The sequence below is a fragment of the Gastrolobium bilobum genome, unplaced genomic scaffold, assembly GCF_033153095.1.
Source record: "Gastrolobium bilobum isolate Gb01-03AN ecotype WA unplaced genomic scaffold, APGP_CSIRO_Gbil_v1 utg1162, whole genome shotgun sequence".
Classification (NCBI taxonomy): domain Eukaryota; kingdom Viridiplantae; phylum Streptophyta; class Magnoliopsida; order Fabales; family Fabaceae; genus Gastrolobium; species Gastrolobium bilobum.
Window position 1 is genome coordinate 330,368 of NW_026898943.1, and position 17,954 is coordinate 348,321.

At 32.0% G+C, this 17,954-nt stretch overlaps 2 protein-coding genes across 7 annotated transcripts; both read right to left on the minus strand.

The window, feature by feature from the left end:
* Positions 1 to 452: 452 nt before the first annotated feature.
* LOC133285680 (uncharacterized) lies at positions 453 to 5,023 on the minus strand. 6 transcript variants are annotated; one of them, XM_061482951.1, is made up of 4 exons: positions 4,780 to 5,023; positions 4,589 to 4,668; positions 3,378 to 3,880; positions 453 to 1,626 (listed from the first exon to the last, which is right to left on the minus strand). In XM_061482951.1, the coding sequence occupies exons 2-4, from the start codon at positions 4,629 to 4,631 to the stop codon at positions 775 to 777; spliced, it is 1,398 nt and encodes a 465-aa protein (XP_061338935.1). In that variant the 5' UTR covers positions 4,632 to 4,668; positions 4,780 to 5,023; the 3' UTR covers positions 453 to 774. The 6 variants fall into 6 exon arrangements, with proteins under 6 accessions (XP_061338935.1, XP_061338932.1, XP_061338934.1 ...); XM_061482948.1 differs by having other exon boundaries at positions 3,378 to 3,962; XM_061482950.1 differs by having other exon boundaries at positions 4,589 to 5,023.
* A 4,972-nt stretch (positions 5,024 to 9,995) lies between these two features.
* Positions 9,996 to 16,053, minus strand: LOC133285672 (uncharacterized). The gene is made up of 11 exons (XM_061482936.1): positions 15,801 to 16,053; positions 12,464 to 12,570; positions 12,007 to 12,188; positions 11,800 to 11,911; positions 11,481 to 11,539; positions 11,293 to 11,391; positions 11,117 to 11,188; positions 10,868 to 11,018; positions 10,577 to 10,744; positions 10,220 to 10,498; positions 9,996 to 10,034 (listed from the first exon to the last, which is right to left on the minus strand). Exons 1-11 carry the CDS (start codon positions 16,051 to 16,053, stop codon positions 9,996 to 9,998), a joined length of 1,521 nt encoding a protein of 506 aa, XP_061338920.1.
* Positions 16,054 to 17,954: the final 1,901 nt, after the last annotated feature.

Genomic DNA, 17,954 nt, shown 5'->3' on the forward strand with positions numbered 1-17,954 from the left:
TAAAATTAATTGAAATTGTCATATACCCAGTCTCCTGCTCACTTTTTCAGTCACTTTTTGCCTGAGACGGTGGTTTGATGCAACTTGAGATCCCACACCAGATCCAAGCATATGTTGAAGCCAGCTACTGGGATCACATCATTTGGGCCACAGAATTGGGCCCAACATTAGGCCTTCCTACGGGTTTTATTATTAGAAATATGCCACAAGCTAAACCCAAGCCCAGGAGGGCCCTAATTACGATAATGATATATGTTCAAGTTTCAACAGCCCATCCATCTAACTTTAGGGAAATTCTTGGCTATATGCAATTGGTGATTGTACGGATACTTTGCTTTTGCCAAACCAACAGCATATTCTTATTGTTCGTAATCTTATGCACAAACTGAAAATGCATGTGAAGCAATTCCAAGAAACCCACCAAAAAAATAAAAATAAAAATCAACATAAAGTACACATATGAAAGAATCATTTACATAACTAATTACACATAATGTCGCGACACAACTAATCAACAATACTGAATTATTAGCAAAACTCGAATTATGTGAATAATCTTTCTCAATATACATAAGCTCCCTCAAATTAATCTCAACTTCCCCTAAATTTAAGAGGTTTCAAGTCCACTGCATGTTATTGAGACTTAAAAAGTTTCTATGTCTGATTCCTCAAGCACTCCACGAACTTTCCAACAAGTGCATGCAAGACATGCAACACGGTAAGATATATACCGAGACTTTGTATATGACCACAAATCTACAAAGAGAATCTACATCATTTCAAACCGTTCCAAACCTGAGGCAGTTTCCACTTTCTATGCCAATAGATAGACACTCTTGACCACAATGGGAATTCAAAACTGTACTCCAGAGGCTGATCAGCAGGTCCTGCCACTATCAAAGGCAACCATACATATCTTGAGTCCCTTAAGTCAGCTGGATTCCACCGATCTGCCATGAAAACAAATAAACCTGGGAAGCCAGGTAGAGGAAGCACAAAAGTGCTCTGAGCAAAGAATGTTGTAAGCCGAAACATTTTATTTCCTCCGAGGCATGGATTTCCCATTGTTTCCCAAGGCCCCATGATTGACTCAGCTGCATGAGCCAGTGCCTCATTTGGGGCCCATCCTGTGCAGCCCGATGTGATCATGTAATATGTACCCTGATGCTTGAACAAAGCTGGTGCTTCTCTGTGCTGTCCCACAAGAATCCTTCTCATGACAGATGTCACGTTGACATAGTCTAAGGTAAGGGGTCCAATGTGCAGTTCACTATTGTCTTCAGAGGAGTAGATTAGATATGCCACACCATCATCATCTTTGAAAACTGTCATATCCCTGCTTTCATATCCATGGGGTCTTTGGCTACCGAGATAATCAAAAGGACCATCAGGTGCATCACTGATTGCTACGCCAACAGCCGCTTTGGTATAGTTGGCATCATCAATATGCATCCACATCACATACTTTCCAGTCTTCTCATTGTAAATCACTTTTGGCCTCTCAAGCACATTAGACTTGTGCAGATCATGCATTTCATTTGTTTCCTCTGCTGGCAATACAATTCCCTCATGTTTCCAGGTCCACAAATCCTTAGAAGAATAGCAACCAACTCCAATAATGTCCACCTGATGGAGAAAGAGATAATGACTAGTGTTTGGACACAAAGTTATGCATCTAAGTAAATGTGCAAGGTTGGTTTAAAAATATAAATAAAAAAGTATTCCTGTTGTAGATACTGGAAGGTGAGGTTATAACGGCAAGATATATAGGCTCAAATTATCATACAAAAACACTACTATAACCACAAGAGTAAGGAAAATAGTTATTTCAAAATATACAAGTAATTGAAAGCGAATTCTGATTTAAGGAGAAACAAGTTCACTTTATGTTCATAAAGCAGAGGGAGGAAAAGGAAAAACATAGATTAAAAAACATAAAAAAAAAACTCCTATTGGTACTAAGAATATCATTCATGATGATATCTACTTGGGCATGGAACCAAAAACATTCTAAACTCAAACTCACTAGTAATACAAGCTTTGCTCTTCCTAATAGAAAAATGAACAAAAAGGATAAGATTGCCTAAGTTATTTGGATACAGGTACAAAAGTTCTTCCTCAGCCACTCCACTTGTAAACTTGCTAGTTGACCAGATGTGCCTTTCAATTAGCACGGAGAATTTTGAGTCTTGTAAAAGAAATTTCCCTGACTTTTGCGCATCACTTAAAGCCATATCAACTGGGTGAGGTAAGGGAATACCACGAGGAAGGTAAAAAAAAGCCAGTATCTTTTCTTTTCTTTGTTGTGAATATAAAGCCATGTAAATTCAACTTAAAGAAATTGTTACCTTTGAGGTAAGCAAGAAGTGGTATTACTGCAAGTATTAAGAACTTATAATCAGTGGATTTCTGAGGGGCTTTGAACAAATAGCCAATGGAATTTTTGAGCTCTAGATAGGTGAAAAAGGCTGTGCATAGAACCTATGCAATTTCACTTGTAGCAGAAGGTCTCAACTTTTTGCAAAGGTATTTTTGCATTTTATTCTGTAAAGTGCATCCTTTAGCTTTATATCTCTTAGGATGACTACTTCTTTTTTTTAGACATGAACTCTCCTAAAGCTGTTCCTTTGTGACTGAAAGGTCACAGGTTCGAATCCGGGAAACAACCTATTTGCAATTATGCAAAGGTAAGACTGCGTACAAGAATTACCCTCACCCCCACCTTTGCTAGTCGAGGTTTAATAGGGAGTGATTCTTTTTTTTTAAACATGAGCTCTCCATATGTTTGCATTTAATCCAAATTGAAAAGACTCTTACATTTTCTAATATCTGAACCTGTCAAATTGAAAGGTCATTATATATCCCCCTTTTAGACTAACTTTAGCATCTCAAGAACAAAATGAGACCTTGGAAACATATACCATTTCTCAGCCAAAGAATTGAATTACTAATGCTGATACTAAGAATGTTAAGAACTTAAACGACACAGAAATTACTTACTTGAAGCATACAGCACCTTAAACAATAAATAATCTAACACGAATTAAATGCATCTCTAAGTAAGCAACTGGAAACAGAGAAGGAATCAATGCAGATATGAGAATCAAACATGCATCTCTAATCTAGTGAGTTCTAGCTTACCAGGAAGTCTTCTTATTGTTTTTCTACATCGAAATAACCGAAAGATGCAATCATATAAAACATTGCATTTGCATAAAGATGCTAACCACTACGACAACCATTAAATTTTTACAATAATAAAAAATAAGCTCCATAAAATCTTACAACCATAACGGCAATTTTTTTTTTTTTAGGTACAGTATAACGGCAATTATTAACTAACAAACAAAAGAGTTCTTTAAAATAAAATAAATTACCCGAGCAGCTCCTTTCTTATGAGCATGGTAGGTGGGCCCATCTTTATATTCACCATACCAATAGTATGTCCTTGATTTTTTATCATACAGAACACCCCCTCCATGGGCTTGAATGGGATTTCCATCAGTATCCAACCAAAGTCTACCAGGGTAGTAGTAATAATTATCATTTTCAGCAGCCTGCATTGGATTTATAGCTCTTTTGTAACCAGGAAAAAACACATGTCTCAGTTGAGAATTTTCATCCAAGAATTCCTCAATCAGTGTGGTTGTCCGTTTAGGTCTGCGTTTTGCAGCCCGAGGGGACCTCTTTCCCTTTGGTGGGGGAATCTGAATGTTCTCCTCTTCCACTTCTTGAAGTTCACGGAATTGGGGATGATGAACCACACGCACTTGAGACTCTCCACCATCTCCATCTCCTTGACGAATATTGGAATATAAATGAAGCAAAAGAAGGCATCCTAGCAAGCTCAATACCACAACAGACGTAGAACATCTGCTCCCTGCATTGCAACGTAAAGTTGTTGGTTTCCTGTATTTGTTCCTCATCCTCATTTTCTCTTCCCTTTTATCTTCAAGAGAATGCTGCAATTAACAAAATGCAACCTATGGAAACCTGATAAAGTGACCAAATAGAAGTCACAAACATCTAGCCTACATGGTACAGAATTTCATAAATCATTATGATAACTGCAAATGATGACACTGAACTATGCCTAATTGGGTTTGTCCCCTTTTCGGTTTCATGAATTATGCATATACTGTAATCACAAAATTAAAAATTAAAGAGCAAGCAGTCTCAATGCTCGATTTGTTATAATAACTGACTCTCTCTTCCAGGTTTGTTAGATGTAATTCAAAGCACTATCTTTAATTCGTACCAATGTATTAATTATCACCATGAATTCATCATTCTAATCTTCAGCAAGATAAAATCAGGACTATGCAGTGAGATGTTGTAACAGTAACAGACATGAGGGGAAGGGAAAAATAAAAAAAAAGATTGATTTTCCATCAAACTATAGGAATCAGAGTTCAACCCCATGTGTCAGATCCCAATCCCACAAAACAGCTCACACCCAAAAATTAACAACGCTTGAAGGTTGAGAAAAGAGGAATTCATATGCAGACTCTAATAAAATAAATAAATAAACCTAATAGATGCATGATAAAAGCGAAGTGTAACTGAAGTGGAAGAGTCGCACTCTCACCTAGTAGCCCCCCAACAACGCGATGAGCAAAACTCCCCGACATGCGGTTTTGTTGGTGTTTTTTCAACGTTACAGACACACTGGCAGAACACAAACACCAAATTAAGCTGAATCCAAATACGAGGTCAGAGAAAGAGAGAAGGCAAAAAATTAAAAATTAACAAGATGATGTTGGGTATGGGGTAGTTAACTTCCGATGCAGTTTGGATCTGAGTCTCAGTTTGATGACATTGATTTGCAACCAAAGCAATTGTTACTGTGTTACTGTGTTACTGTGGCTTTTGGTACCGACCACAAGGACAGTTCTAGAAGTTTTCCTTTTACCATAAATATGAGATGAGCATCAAGGAAACAATCCTTTCCCTTGGTTTATTCTGTTTTGTTGTTGTTTGGTTTCTTCTCTCCTCTTTCTTTCTTTCGTTGATTTTGTGTCTACTTAACATAAATACGAAGCCACTGCCTATATCATAGGGTGGGATTAAATACTAGATTTTTATTGCCGGGTGTCCATTATATCATGACAGGTAGCGAAATCTCAGCATTTAAATACAGTGTATTCAATTATCTATAGTAATCTGGTGCCAAACGGAGATCATGAACATGATTGATGACCGAACACGACTCTTATTTTAACTTTTCTGTACCGTGAACATTAGAAGGCTTTTTTTTTTTTCTTAAGCAGAAAAGGTGAATAAAACGGACTTTGGCGTGAAAAAAATGTTATGGTGACGCTGGATGTGAAAATAACATTAAAAAAAGGACTTATTAACTATTAATTAGTTGTTAAAAAAATTTAAAATTAAAGTTTTTTTCACGATATAGAATAATTTAAAAAAATAAAATAAAATTTAACAAGTGAAACTACCAACTACTGGGTTTTCATTTGTTTTAGTAAATTTATATATATAAAGTGTACAAGTTATATTCACTCTTTAATTTCAATGGATTAAGATAGAGATATATTTTAAATTAAATTAAGTATAAGTATCATAGTATAAAATTATTTTACATATTCTATGTCCTGTATTATTTTTTTCTCGTAATAAAAAAAAAATGTATGTTTTGTCTCATAGCGACTTTTTAGTAATGGTTGGAGCAGAGTAGAAAGTACACACAGTTCAAACACAAATAGCAGGTCATTTGACTGGTTAGTTATTCTTTGATAACATGAGGAAGTTTGTTATTATTCATTTAAATGGTAATGCCCGCAACATTTTTTTTTTCTTAATTATGCACTACTCAATATTTGTGCATTATTTTTTTTGTAGTTCATTTTTCACAAAAAAAAAAAATTGGAAAGGAAATGTCCTCTCTGAAAATTTGATTTGGTGGTTTTTTTTTTTTTTTTTTTTTATAGATAAACTAGAGATAATTCCTAAAGATAATTTTCTTTAGCCATCTTCTCTGAAGATAATTCCTCGTTATCGGTGCATTGCTCTCGCACTCTCGAATTCATGATACCCAAATTAAAACCAAGGGTTTTAGTTTTATCCTTTAACATGACATAACAAACTTTCCTACCTTCACAATATTTTATGGGGCCCACACTTTTTAAAACAAAAAAATAAATACAAAATTCAGGCACGCAAAACGAATCTCTATAACATTACACAATCACTTTTCGTACAACATAACTCTTATAAAACCCTAAAACCAAATCAATTTCGTTTTCATTGTACCATTTGCGAACAGGACTACAACTCTGATTTCATTGGGATCTCCCTCAATATCTTGAAAATGAAATAGGTGGCTTTCCGAGTCCCTAAATTGTGAAGGCGATAACCCCCCTCTGTTTTTTTCTTTTTTTTTGAAAGATAGAATGCCCCCCTCTCTTTCTCTTAAAAATTCATACTTTGATTTTGCACAGGCACGATTTTAGTGACAGGAGTAAGCACTGGAAAATTTATTTATTTTCTTGGGAGAGGAAGGTTAGCCCTAACTAATATCCACCCCTGTTTGGACGTTAGCTTTGTGAATTTAATTAGGTGTAATTTTCCAATGGAAATAATTATACATCCCAATAGTCTCTTATTTTTTGTGTAGTGGCATATTTACGTCCTCAAACAATACTATCGCAACCAACTTCTACTATTTTAGACATAATTGTTAGAAATATTTGGCAATGGATAAATTTTTTTATGTCCGGCAACAGTAGCGGAGCCAGCCCAAAAATTTAGGTGGTGCCAGAAAATTTCACATATTAAATTATAAGGAAAAAATTTTACTATGAATTCTAGCATAATTATCAAAATTATGTACTAAATAATATCACATAACATTGAAAATTCAAATGAACAATTATCATTGATTATATATCAAATCAAATATATAAAAATGCACTGACATTTTCGATAAGCATTTCAAACATAAGAATTTCACTTTCCTCCCACAACATAATAAATAACGAACCAAACATTTTTCTAAGGATATGAAAACACACAAATATAATAATTATATATATAATAAGCATTGTCTTTCGTCTCTTTTTCATTATCTCCATTCGTTAAAATTTCAATATCTCTCGTTAGAGAACATCACCCTTATTTTCAATAGCCATAAGCACAAAGGAAAGTTCTCACATTTGATAATTAGATTTTTGACTATTCTTTGGGTCTCCAATAACTCAAAGCACAATAGTTTAATGGACCTTCATATTCCATAACTATAAACATGTTATTCATTTGGTTTCATGATTGTTACTTTTAAGGGTTAAGTGTATATCCTTTTAAATGACACAAATTGTGTCATTTTAGTTTTTAACACTATGTCTATACCGTTAAGATATAGTTATAACATAAAAAGCTATTTTCATGAAAAGTTATTTTCTCTCTCTACACGTCAGCTAAAGTGACTGAGGAAAAAGAAAAAGAAAAAGAAAAATAATTTTTTTCATATTATAACTATGTCTTACCATTAAAAAATAGTGTCAAAAATTAAAAAGACACAAGGTTCTGTCCTTTAAAAGGACAAACCATTTTCCCTACTTTTAAGGGGTTTATTTGGTTTAGTTGAGTCCAAATTTTGAAATATGTCAACTAATTGTTTTTTTGATTAAGTTTAGAAGTCTTTCTTTTTTAAAATAATAGGAATAAGAATAAATAACATAACTAATTAGAATAAAGCGAAAAAAAACAAATATACAAGATAAAAAATAAAAGAAGGTGAAACACAAAAATAACAACGGTACATGTTTTTTATTATTTGTTTGCATTTACATAGTTTGTTGTTACTTTGTATTGAGCATTTAATTTTTTATTTAGGTGGTGCCAAATTATAATTTTAACTTTGATTAATTATAATTAATTATGTAATATATATAATAAGTAAACAAAAAATTAAAACAAGCAGGTGCATGTTCTGTCAAAAAGGACTCAAGCCCTACGGCCAGCCCATTAAGCCCTAGGGCCAGCCCATCAAAATTTTAGCCCTCTACGTAATGGGGCCATTTTAAGCCCATCCTTTTAAAGTCCTCTCATTATAGGGTTAGGTTGGGGCTGGCCCGCGGGCTACAATACTCAACCCAATTTACAACGAAAAAAATTTCATCAAAAGTTTTGAGGGAAAAAAGAATTCTTTCAAAAAATTTGACGGAATATTTTCCGTCCAAAATCTTCGATGAAAATGTGACCCAATGAAAATTACAACGGAAATATTTTTTTTCAAAATTTATGAGGGTAATGTATCTGTGAAACTTTTGACGGAATTTAGATTTCGTAAAGATTTTTGACAAAATATTTTTTTTCGTTGAAATTTTTTACAGAAATATTTTCGTCAAAGTTTTTTACAGAAATAATTTTCGTGGGAAATTTTTAACAAAAATGTGTTCCGTTTAAAATTTTGAAAGAAATATCTTTTATCGAAAATTTTGTCAAAAATAATTTTCATCAAAAATTTTTGACAGAAATGTGTTTAGTCAAAAATTTTGTCGAAAAATTTTTGCGTCAAAAATTTCGACAAAAACTTTTTTCATCGAAAATTTCGACGTAAATTTTTAAGTCAAAATTTTTACAGAAATTTTTTTCGTCAAAAATTTCAACAAAACCTTTTTTCGTCAAAAATTTCAACAAAAACTTTTTCCGTCAAAATTTCGTTGGAAATATTTTCGTCAAAAATTTGGACGAAAATTTTTTTAATCAAAAATTTCGACGTAAATTTTTAAGTCAAAATTTTGACAGAAATTTTTTCGTCAAAAATTTCGACGGAAACTTTTTTCTTCAAAAATTTCATCAAAAACTTTCTCCGTCAAAATTTCGTTGGAAATATTTTCGTCAAAAATTTCAACAAAAACTTTTTTCATCAAAAATTTCGACGTAAATTTTTGTTTCAAAAATTTTGACAGAAATTTTCGTCGAAAATTTCGACGGAAATTTTTTTCGTCAAAATTTCGTTGGAAATATTTTCGTCAAAAATATTATGGAATTAAGATTCTGTAAAGAATTTTGACAATTTTTTTTTTCGTCAATTTTTTTACAGAAACGTTTTCTGTTAAAACGTCTTACGAAAAAATTTCTATGCAATAATTTTTTAAAAAAGTGACAATTTTCTAAAAATTATTTATTTATTTTTTCTAATAATTTCTATGCACCATTTTATTATAAATATTTTTTTAAAAAAATACGTTATTTTTTTAGAAGGCCCGCGGGCTGGCCCTAACCCATAGTGCTTTGGCCCGTGTAGATCTATATCAATGTGGGCTTTTTGGTCCTAACCCACTTGGGCTAGGGCTAAATGGGCCGGACTGGCCCGTTTTGACAGCTCTACATGTGTGGCTACGCCACTGTCCGGAAATTATAATTCTTTAGAGAGTTTAGTAAAACAAAGTACATTGTTTCTTTACGGAGCGTTTGGACTTTTTTTAAATTTACGAGAATTCTATTTACCAATATTTGGTAGAAGGTTTTTAAATTTTTTTTCAGTAATCTAATTTGTTTGAGATTCTGATTTGTGAACAAATTGTATAGCAAAATGACATCCAAAAATACCACTAGGAGGGTGGTATTCTTGAAATCTCAAGTATCAGAAAAATTTGACATTCCCATTAATATTTGACAATCAACCAATCGAAAAATTCACTTTCCCACTATATTCTTGGTAATCATGATTTCCCGACAAAAAAAATTTTACTCTACCAAACACCCCTTAATAAAACTAGTAATATAACATAATTATTCCTATTGTTTTAAAAGCGAATTCAATATTAATACAGGAGACAATTTATATCAGTAACATCAAATGACTGCAGTAATATATTGTCATATTTACAATTACAACCAATTGCATACAATGTATCTCACACAAATCATTAAGCTGCAACTGCAATGTACAACTTTTTTTTTTTCCACAAGCATGCAATATTCACACTTGAAACAAATTATTTTCATTTTTTTACATTGTTCTCCAGTTTGTCTTACGAACTGCATGGAGTGCTATTTTCCCAGTTATTAGGCTGAAATTGGAAAAACCACAGAACAAAAGAAAAGGAAAAGAAGTATATACCTCCTCCCCTGATTACTGTATCTACCTTTAAAATGTGTAAATAGATAAAACCCCCTATGTAGATCTTGGAGTCCTAGAATACATAGAGAGGGGTTTTTCCCAGCATTGAAAAGCCTCCACCACCCAGGTGAATACCAAGACTACCATAATAATGGACAAAGACATCATAGATGACCACAACAATCTAGTCCAAATTCTTATTGGCCTGCATTGATGCAGCACAATTTCAGCAATTTTGTTCTTCACAATGGTGCATTTTGACAGTCTTTCCAAGTCTGGATATATATCCAGCAAATCCTGGATGGATCTACTATAGGCATGAGCCATGTTGTAAGAAGCTTCTGGAAGAAATCTCCCCTTTTTTGTGCATTCTTCCCTTTTGTCCTCTTCGTGACATGTGAACCTTGCAAGAATCTAATTACGAGTTTACTTTTCAGAGATGTTGTAAAAGATATAAATAGCAGTCTAGCTTTAATTTAGTGTAAGACTTACTTTTGGTAAATCTCCAATCCGAATGGCATCCTGAGGGCAGTTCTGTGGAATGTAGCTGTAGTTTGGTGATCCTGAGAAAGGGTCACAAATCTTTATGACTCCCATTAATTCTTCATTTTCTTCACCTACTCCTAGGAGCCGATAAATCACCGACATATTAGAATTCAACTGAGACACAAAGAAAACATTATATCAAAACATAATATATTAGAATTCATCTTGAGACAGAAAGAAACCATTCGTTTGCATTTTCTTTTGAATGAATGAATGAATGGAGTTCAAATTTTGTACCTCAACTATGAAATTGTGGATGGTGTTGCCAATTTGAGCTATCAAGTTCCCTGAGAATGATTCGTTCATGCACGGCAACATCGAACCCAGGCTACTGTTTTGTGGGTTTTCTTCAAAGTCCTCTAAAGCTGAGCATGCATCATCTGCAAAACTGCATGCACAGTTTACAGAACGTCGTGACACTTGAAAAGAGGTTTCAATGACTTCAATCCCACTTATAACTCATGCATGAACAGTTCGTTTACTCACGTGTGAAGGAAAAAATCAAAACCAGTCAAGAACCAGCACAGGCTTGTTAAGATCCAAAACAAGAAAATTATGCTGAAACAAAATAATGCTAAATAATGTTAAGTCATAGCAAAATAGTGAACAGAGCTACTAACTCTGTAGTTAATTAAAACATTGAAAATGATAGTATATCATACATTATAAACCCAGGACGCCAATGCAGCAGCAGCAGAACTGAGTCAAAACAGCAAAGTGAGCAAACAATTAATGAAACCAAATTAATATCAATCAATTGTCTGAGGAAATTAGCTAAATATAAACAATATAAAGTATATTACAAGGTATAAGAATGAGGCTTCTCATGTTGTGCTGGATTAATGCTTACCTAGTGCTGCAACCAGTGTCACTAAGTTGATGGTTAGAACAACGAAATGAACTACATACCTATGACACATTAAGATCGCGAAATCAATGAATTAGAAAGTAAGAAACACAATTACAATCAACTTCGAAGTTATTTAAAGGGAAAAAAATTTATACGAAGTATGAGTGGCTTTGTCGAATGATTGCCCACTTGTTTCAACAAAACGGTGGATCACACGCGAGTTGCTTCTAAGGTCTTCAGTGGTGGAATTCAAACTGGAACATATCTGTGGATTATATGGAAGCAAAAGGTATTGCATTTGTTTCGTTGTTCTTATTACTCTGCCTAAGGTCCCAAGAGCATCTTCTCCTATATCCAGCACAGTTTCTTTCAGTTTTTCTGTCCTCTGCAGGGTCTTCTGACTCGTGGCGAGGACAAAACTGGAAGCAACTCTGTCATACACCCAATTGCTTCAATTACAGTTTCATCTAATAACGTTGAATGGTGCATGCGTAGGAAGATAAAGTGTATGAAATTGTGAACTTACATGGCGAGAGAGGTCAAAAAGAGAAGCAAGAAGAAAATGTGGAGATAGAAATGGTTCAAACATGGTAATGAAACAGAGCCACCACTTAGACACTTCACCATCATAAAAATGCCGAAGGCCACCCCACATAACAACCAAACTCCCGCAAATGCGTATCCGTGGACTCCTGTAAATGCCGCAGACTGAAAAGGATCAAAACTTTTTTGTTTATAATCAGCCAATAATAATATTAATAATGATGATGATGATGATGATATAAAATCATGGTTGAGGTTATGATGAACTGTATGTGAAAGTGTAGAGTGACACCTTGCCTTGGCTTCAAATTCCGATATACATAATATAATACGCTATATGTGCCTATAGTAGACATACATATATGATGATGGTACACGTGATTTCAAAGAAAAATAAATATATCATAATTTAAGAAATAGAGAAGGGAAAAACGACTCACAGACAAGTAATGCTTGTTTCGAACATCGAAATATCCATTGTAGTATTTGAAATGTCGCAAAGGATCAGGTCTCTTGAAGCTCCTTTCATGCACAGGGGACCCTGAGGCTAAACATTTTTGTTGAAACACAGGAGCGGAAATCAAGAACAAGAACAAAGGAAGAAATAACAAACGGTCGGTTGGGTTGAGCATGGCAGAGTCGTTTTCTGTGTTTTTAGCAAAGGGTAAAAAGACAACATTTGCTGTCTCAAAATAGTTAGAACTTTTTGAGTGAGTGAATTTACGAGTGTGACTTACTGGGTACGTTAAGAATAGCGTGTGGCATGGTTTTGTGGAAAAATATTTGTTATGGTGAAGGAAGGATAAATGGTAATGTTAGAGATGCAGGTAACGAATCAGAAGCCGAATTTGTTGGTTCGTCAAATGTAAGGAATTGACCCCTTTTAATTATTTACTCCGTGTTCTATCACAGTCTCTGTCTCTTTCTTTGTAAGCTTTTTATTTCCAAGAGTCATTTCTGTTCGAACTTTGAGCCTTCATAAAGTGAAACTAACAAAGAAAATATGGCTTCGTATATACTTTTCTTTTGAAGTGGCACACGAGCGCCTTACCTAGCAGTTTTTATTATTATTATTATTTCAAAAAATAATAGAGTAATCTTAACAGTATTAAATTTTTTAATTTGCCCAATAATATGAATTATTTGGATTACTGGCTATGATGAAACTGTCTGTAACTAATTTGGACATAACTCTTTTCTGGACTCCGATGTGCCTAGAAAATGTTTTGCGTAAGGAAATAAAAAAAAATTCGTGGCAATATATACAAAAGCATTCATTGAGTGATGCTTAAAAGGAGTAGAAAGGAATAGATAGCTACAACAACAACAAAAATGTTCCAAGAATTAAAATCTTTTATTGAATATTTACAAATAAATATGTATCGAGAAAGTTAGATTCATAAAGCAATTTATTCATACTTTGAGTCAGGGTCTTTCAATTTAAATAGATCCACAAGCCCTATAATGATTGGGCCTATTTCCCTTATGGTTTTCAGTCAGGTCCAGCACTGGTTCCATTCCTCTTCGGAGGCCAATTTACCCATGAGCGAATAACCGATCTCTATCCCCGTACTCTACGAAGCCCCGTTGCCAGCGCAGTTATAGTTTTATGTGTTGTTTTAAAAATAGAAGAAATATTTGTCATTTTAAATGATATAAAATTATGTTATTTTAATAGTAATATTTTTTATTTAAAAATTAAATTACAAAAAATCACTCACTTTCTCTCTATAATTTTTATTTCTTGTGTCTATCTCTATCCTAAAATGACATAACTTATTTCTTTTAAAAATATGTTGATTAGTTATTGATTCAGATTATTCGAAAACTTAGAACGATCAAAGATTTAATGATCCAACAAATTCAGAATTAATAAAAATTAGTGGTGAAAAAATGGTTTCAAGAAATTCTTCGGTTATTTTTATATTTTTTATAAAAGTATTATTTTGAGACAAATAAATTTATAAATTGTTTTTATTATTTAGAAAAAGGTTATACTTACTATTTACTATCTCTTACTACCAACTCTTATTCTTTGATTTTCGTCAATCTAACAATTATAATTTATTAATAATTAATTAATTAATAAGTATGACCCAATAAATTACAACCTGAGGCCTACCACATTTCAAAGATGAGTAAATGTAACCTCCCCTTTTATTTATATTATTTTTATTTGATTAAATGAATTTAGTATTAATTTTCAAATAGAATAATAATTATATTATTTACAATCTTCATTATATAATAACATTTATTTATAAAATTAATTAATATTTATATGTAATGAAAAAATCAAGATAATAAAATTTAAAACAGACAAACAAAATCATATCACGTGTTATAATCTAGTTATTTTTATCTTTTATTTTTTGGTGAAGATAATCTCATTAATTATGTATAGGAAATATGAACAATTCACATATTACTTTACGCTAACAGATAGGCTCTTTGACCAAATAAGGATGTATGAACTTTTAATATACTAATTTGATATTTGATTGAGATATATTAGTGTCTAAGATCTTTAAATGCTGCAGGAGGCCATCGGTCTAAATCTCGCCCCAAACCTCTCTTTTTTTTGGAGTTATCCAACTCTAATTATCTCTTTGAGACGAGTTGGTTTCCTCTGGTATCCCCACGAGCTTCGACTCTTTGAGCCGGCTATGGGACTAATCCGGAGTGCGGGGGAACAGTGATGGCTAAAGGTTCAGCCCCCTCCCCAAGAATGCATTCAGCGGGAATCAAACACATATCCAACCCCTACTAACTCAGCGCCAAGTTACCAACTGAGCTACACTCATTAGGTCTCACCCCAAACCTCTGCGAGACATTTCAAGATTTTTTTTTTTTTTTTGAACTCTGTCCACAGTACTTACTTTTTTTTCTATTTGTAAATGCCGCTTCCACCTGAAAAATAGTGTACCAAGTGACACAATCTCAATCATCTGAGCCCAATATAAAAATCAATCAAAAAAATCTCCCAGTCACTTTTTTACTTCCACTCTTTCTACCAAATCTGTTTCATTTCTCTTCATTCAAATCTCTCTCTTTTCTCTTTTATTCAAATATCTTTCTCTTTCTTCAAATCTTTTTCTCCCTTTCTTCCAAGAGTTCTCAATTGGCTGCCGGGAATTTGGCCGAGGTAGCAACAAAGAATTTGGTCAAAGAGCATTTTATTCAACCGGTTGGTACATTATTAAACTTTCTTCGTTTTTCTAGGCGCAACACTAAGGTAAATAATGTTCTTTTTTTTTCAACTTTACTGCATATTTAAATTTGGTTATGTTAAAAAAAAAATTGGTTATGTTTAATTTTATTTTATTTAAATATGTCATGATTATATTTTAATGATTGTTTTAATTATTTATTACTTATTAGATGCAATACTTTTTTATGTTATTCTAGATATTTGATATGTGTAACTAAATAATTATATAATAATTAAATAAATAGAATATTATGTAATTAGATAATATTTAGATGTATGACATGTGCAATATAGAGAATTAATAATTGGATAATTAGATAATTATGTAATTAGAGAATTATATAATCGGATAATTAGATAATAATTAGATAATTACGTAATTAGAGAATTAGATAATTGGATAATTAGATAGTAATTAGATAATTATGTATTTACATAATGAGATAATAATTAGATACTTCACATGTGTAATTACATAATTATATAGTATTTACATTATTATATAACAATTAGATATGTAGATAATAATCCAATAACACAAGCATGTATAATGTTTAATTATTTACAAAATATTAGATATTTGACATGTGTATTCTGCCAGCGATGTGATGAAGCATCATAATGTGGCAAATTTAGATCTAATGACTCAACTGGCAATGAAGAACTGTCTGCACAAGCAATGTCAGCATACAACTTAAGCATTGTCATTGTAGATTGTTGTTGAAACAGATTGAACATTATATCAACATCATCAGTAGCAACAATTTCCAGCACCGTGATTTTTTCAATCGTACAATAATGGCCGGTTATCTGAGACATCGATTGATTGGGACTGAGCTTCAATTTCTATGCAATCTTTGATTTTAAATCATGCAATCCCACTCCGCATCAAATTTGTATTATTTTTGTTTTCCCCTTAAATGTCCATCCTGAAGCACCTTCATATATTCTATAATTGTAATATATGATTGCATAAACTGACCCCATATCTACAAGAATATAGCAAAAATGTTAGACAAAAAGAAGTAGGAAAAATTAGAAATAAGATAAACAAGTCAAGTATTATAAATTACATTATTAACAAACTAATCACTATTCATTAACTAATAAGCATTACATAAAATCTGTACATATAATTAATTATACATGTCGATGTAAGGATAACACCAAAAAATTAATTTAAATTTACAAAAAAAAAATTAATTTAAAAAAAGTATAACTATTGACTAATTAAAAAAAACTATGTATAATAATATAAAAAATCCAATTCCAAGAGGGTAAGAGCGGGACTAGGTGACAAAAAAAAAAATTAGAACAAAGTGTTCCGCAGGGGGAGGGGTGGACTCAAAGTCGCTGGTCCACCCCCCACGGGACTTGAAGACCCCATCAGTAATATATATTACCTGGATACCAAATTGATAGATTAAAGGGGGTATATTGGATTAAGATATTAAAAGACTTTTTTGAGATAAAAATCTTGTAGATTTTAAAAGACTATTTAGAATTTGAGGCACTTTAAATATATTTTTAAAAGACTTTTTTTTACAATCAAGATTTATTAAGATATAATTTATAAGATTTGAAAAAATAATATGGATTTACAATATTTTAAAAATCCATATGAATTTTAACAAACATTCAAAATTACAAGAGTCAATAAAAAAAACAACAAAGAAATAAAATGCTATTAATAAAAAAAAGTAAAACCTAATATAATTTTCTAAATCAGTAAAACATAATATATTTTTTAACAAACATTCAAAATTACTAAGTAACAACTCTCCACGCATTAGCATTTTCTCGTTCATGTTTTTGGGTTTGACCAATGAGTTGAAGATTATATTCTTCATTTGATATATGAGCTATGCATATATGATTATAAAACCTAATTTTATTATTTATTAAAATAATTCTTAATTTGCATATAGAATCTAAAGTTCATGATAAAATTTCGTTTGAAATTTTTCGCAATTGATCATGGAAACATTGAGGTTTTTGTTCTACGTGATGAGAGTTTTCTAACCATATATCATATGCATGATTTCATTGAGTATTCTAATAAAATTTCGAATAAGAATTTTTGGGTTTTATTATGTGAAAATTTAGAAAATTTATTACCTAAAGTTATTAAATTGCTTTGCGACTTTTGAAAAATAAGTTTTTAGTTATCAATTAACACAAAAATTATGTGAAATTGTTTCTTATAGTGAAGAAATTTCGTTCATGATATATTGTTACGAAATATAAGGTTCATATTATGAAAGTTTCAATCTTTCTTTAAATTGATATTGTTTTATTAATGTAAAACGAAAATTGATTTGAGGGTTTTAGTTCCCCTTTTGTTTTCCCACTATTTTATGTTTTTTTAATACAAATTATATATTTTTATGCCAAGAAAAATCGCAACCCATAGAATTTTTTTTTTTAAAACTTCCAAAAGCTCTAAAAAATATGCTATTTTTGAGATGTATTATATTAAAATATTGTTGGTTTGTTGTTTTTGGATTGTTTTATGATGAAAATCGCTAAAAATATATGTTTTTTAGCTTTGACGAAGCTCTCGTAGTGTAACTCGGTTTTAAGCGGGTCAACTCACCAAAAGAAGAATAAAAACATTGCAATATAGAAATTTCAAGAAATCCTACGGGTTATGGTGAGATTGCGAGAGAGACATCCTATTTATATTTCTTACTAAAAAGTCTCACGAAATCACACCAATA

Coding starts and splice junctions, on each gene's coding strand:
- LOC133285680 (XM_061482948.1), bottom strand. CDS start 3,932: ATGAGGATGAGGAACAAATACAGGAAACCAACAACTTTACGTTGCAAT. Junction 1,627..3,377: donor ATAAGAAAGGAGCTGCTCGG/GTAATTTATTTT, acceptor TTTCTCCATCAG/GTGGACATTATTGGAGTTGG.
- LOC133285672 (XM_061482936.1), bottom strand. CDS start 16,053: ATGTCTCAGATAACCGGCCATTATTGTACGATTGAAAAAATCACGGTG. Junction 11,019..11,116: donor TTTGATTTTTTCCTTCACAC/GTGAGTAAACGA, acceptor CTGTGCATGCAG/TTTTGCAGATGATGCATGCT. Junction 10,745..10,867: donor TCCACAATTTCATAGTTGAG/GTACAAAATTTG, acceptor TTTGTGTCTCAG/TTGAATTCTAATATGTCGGT.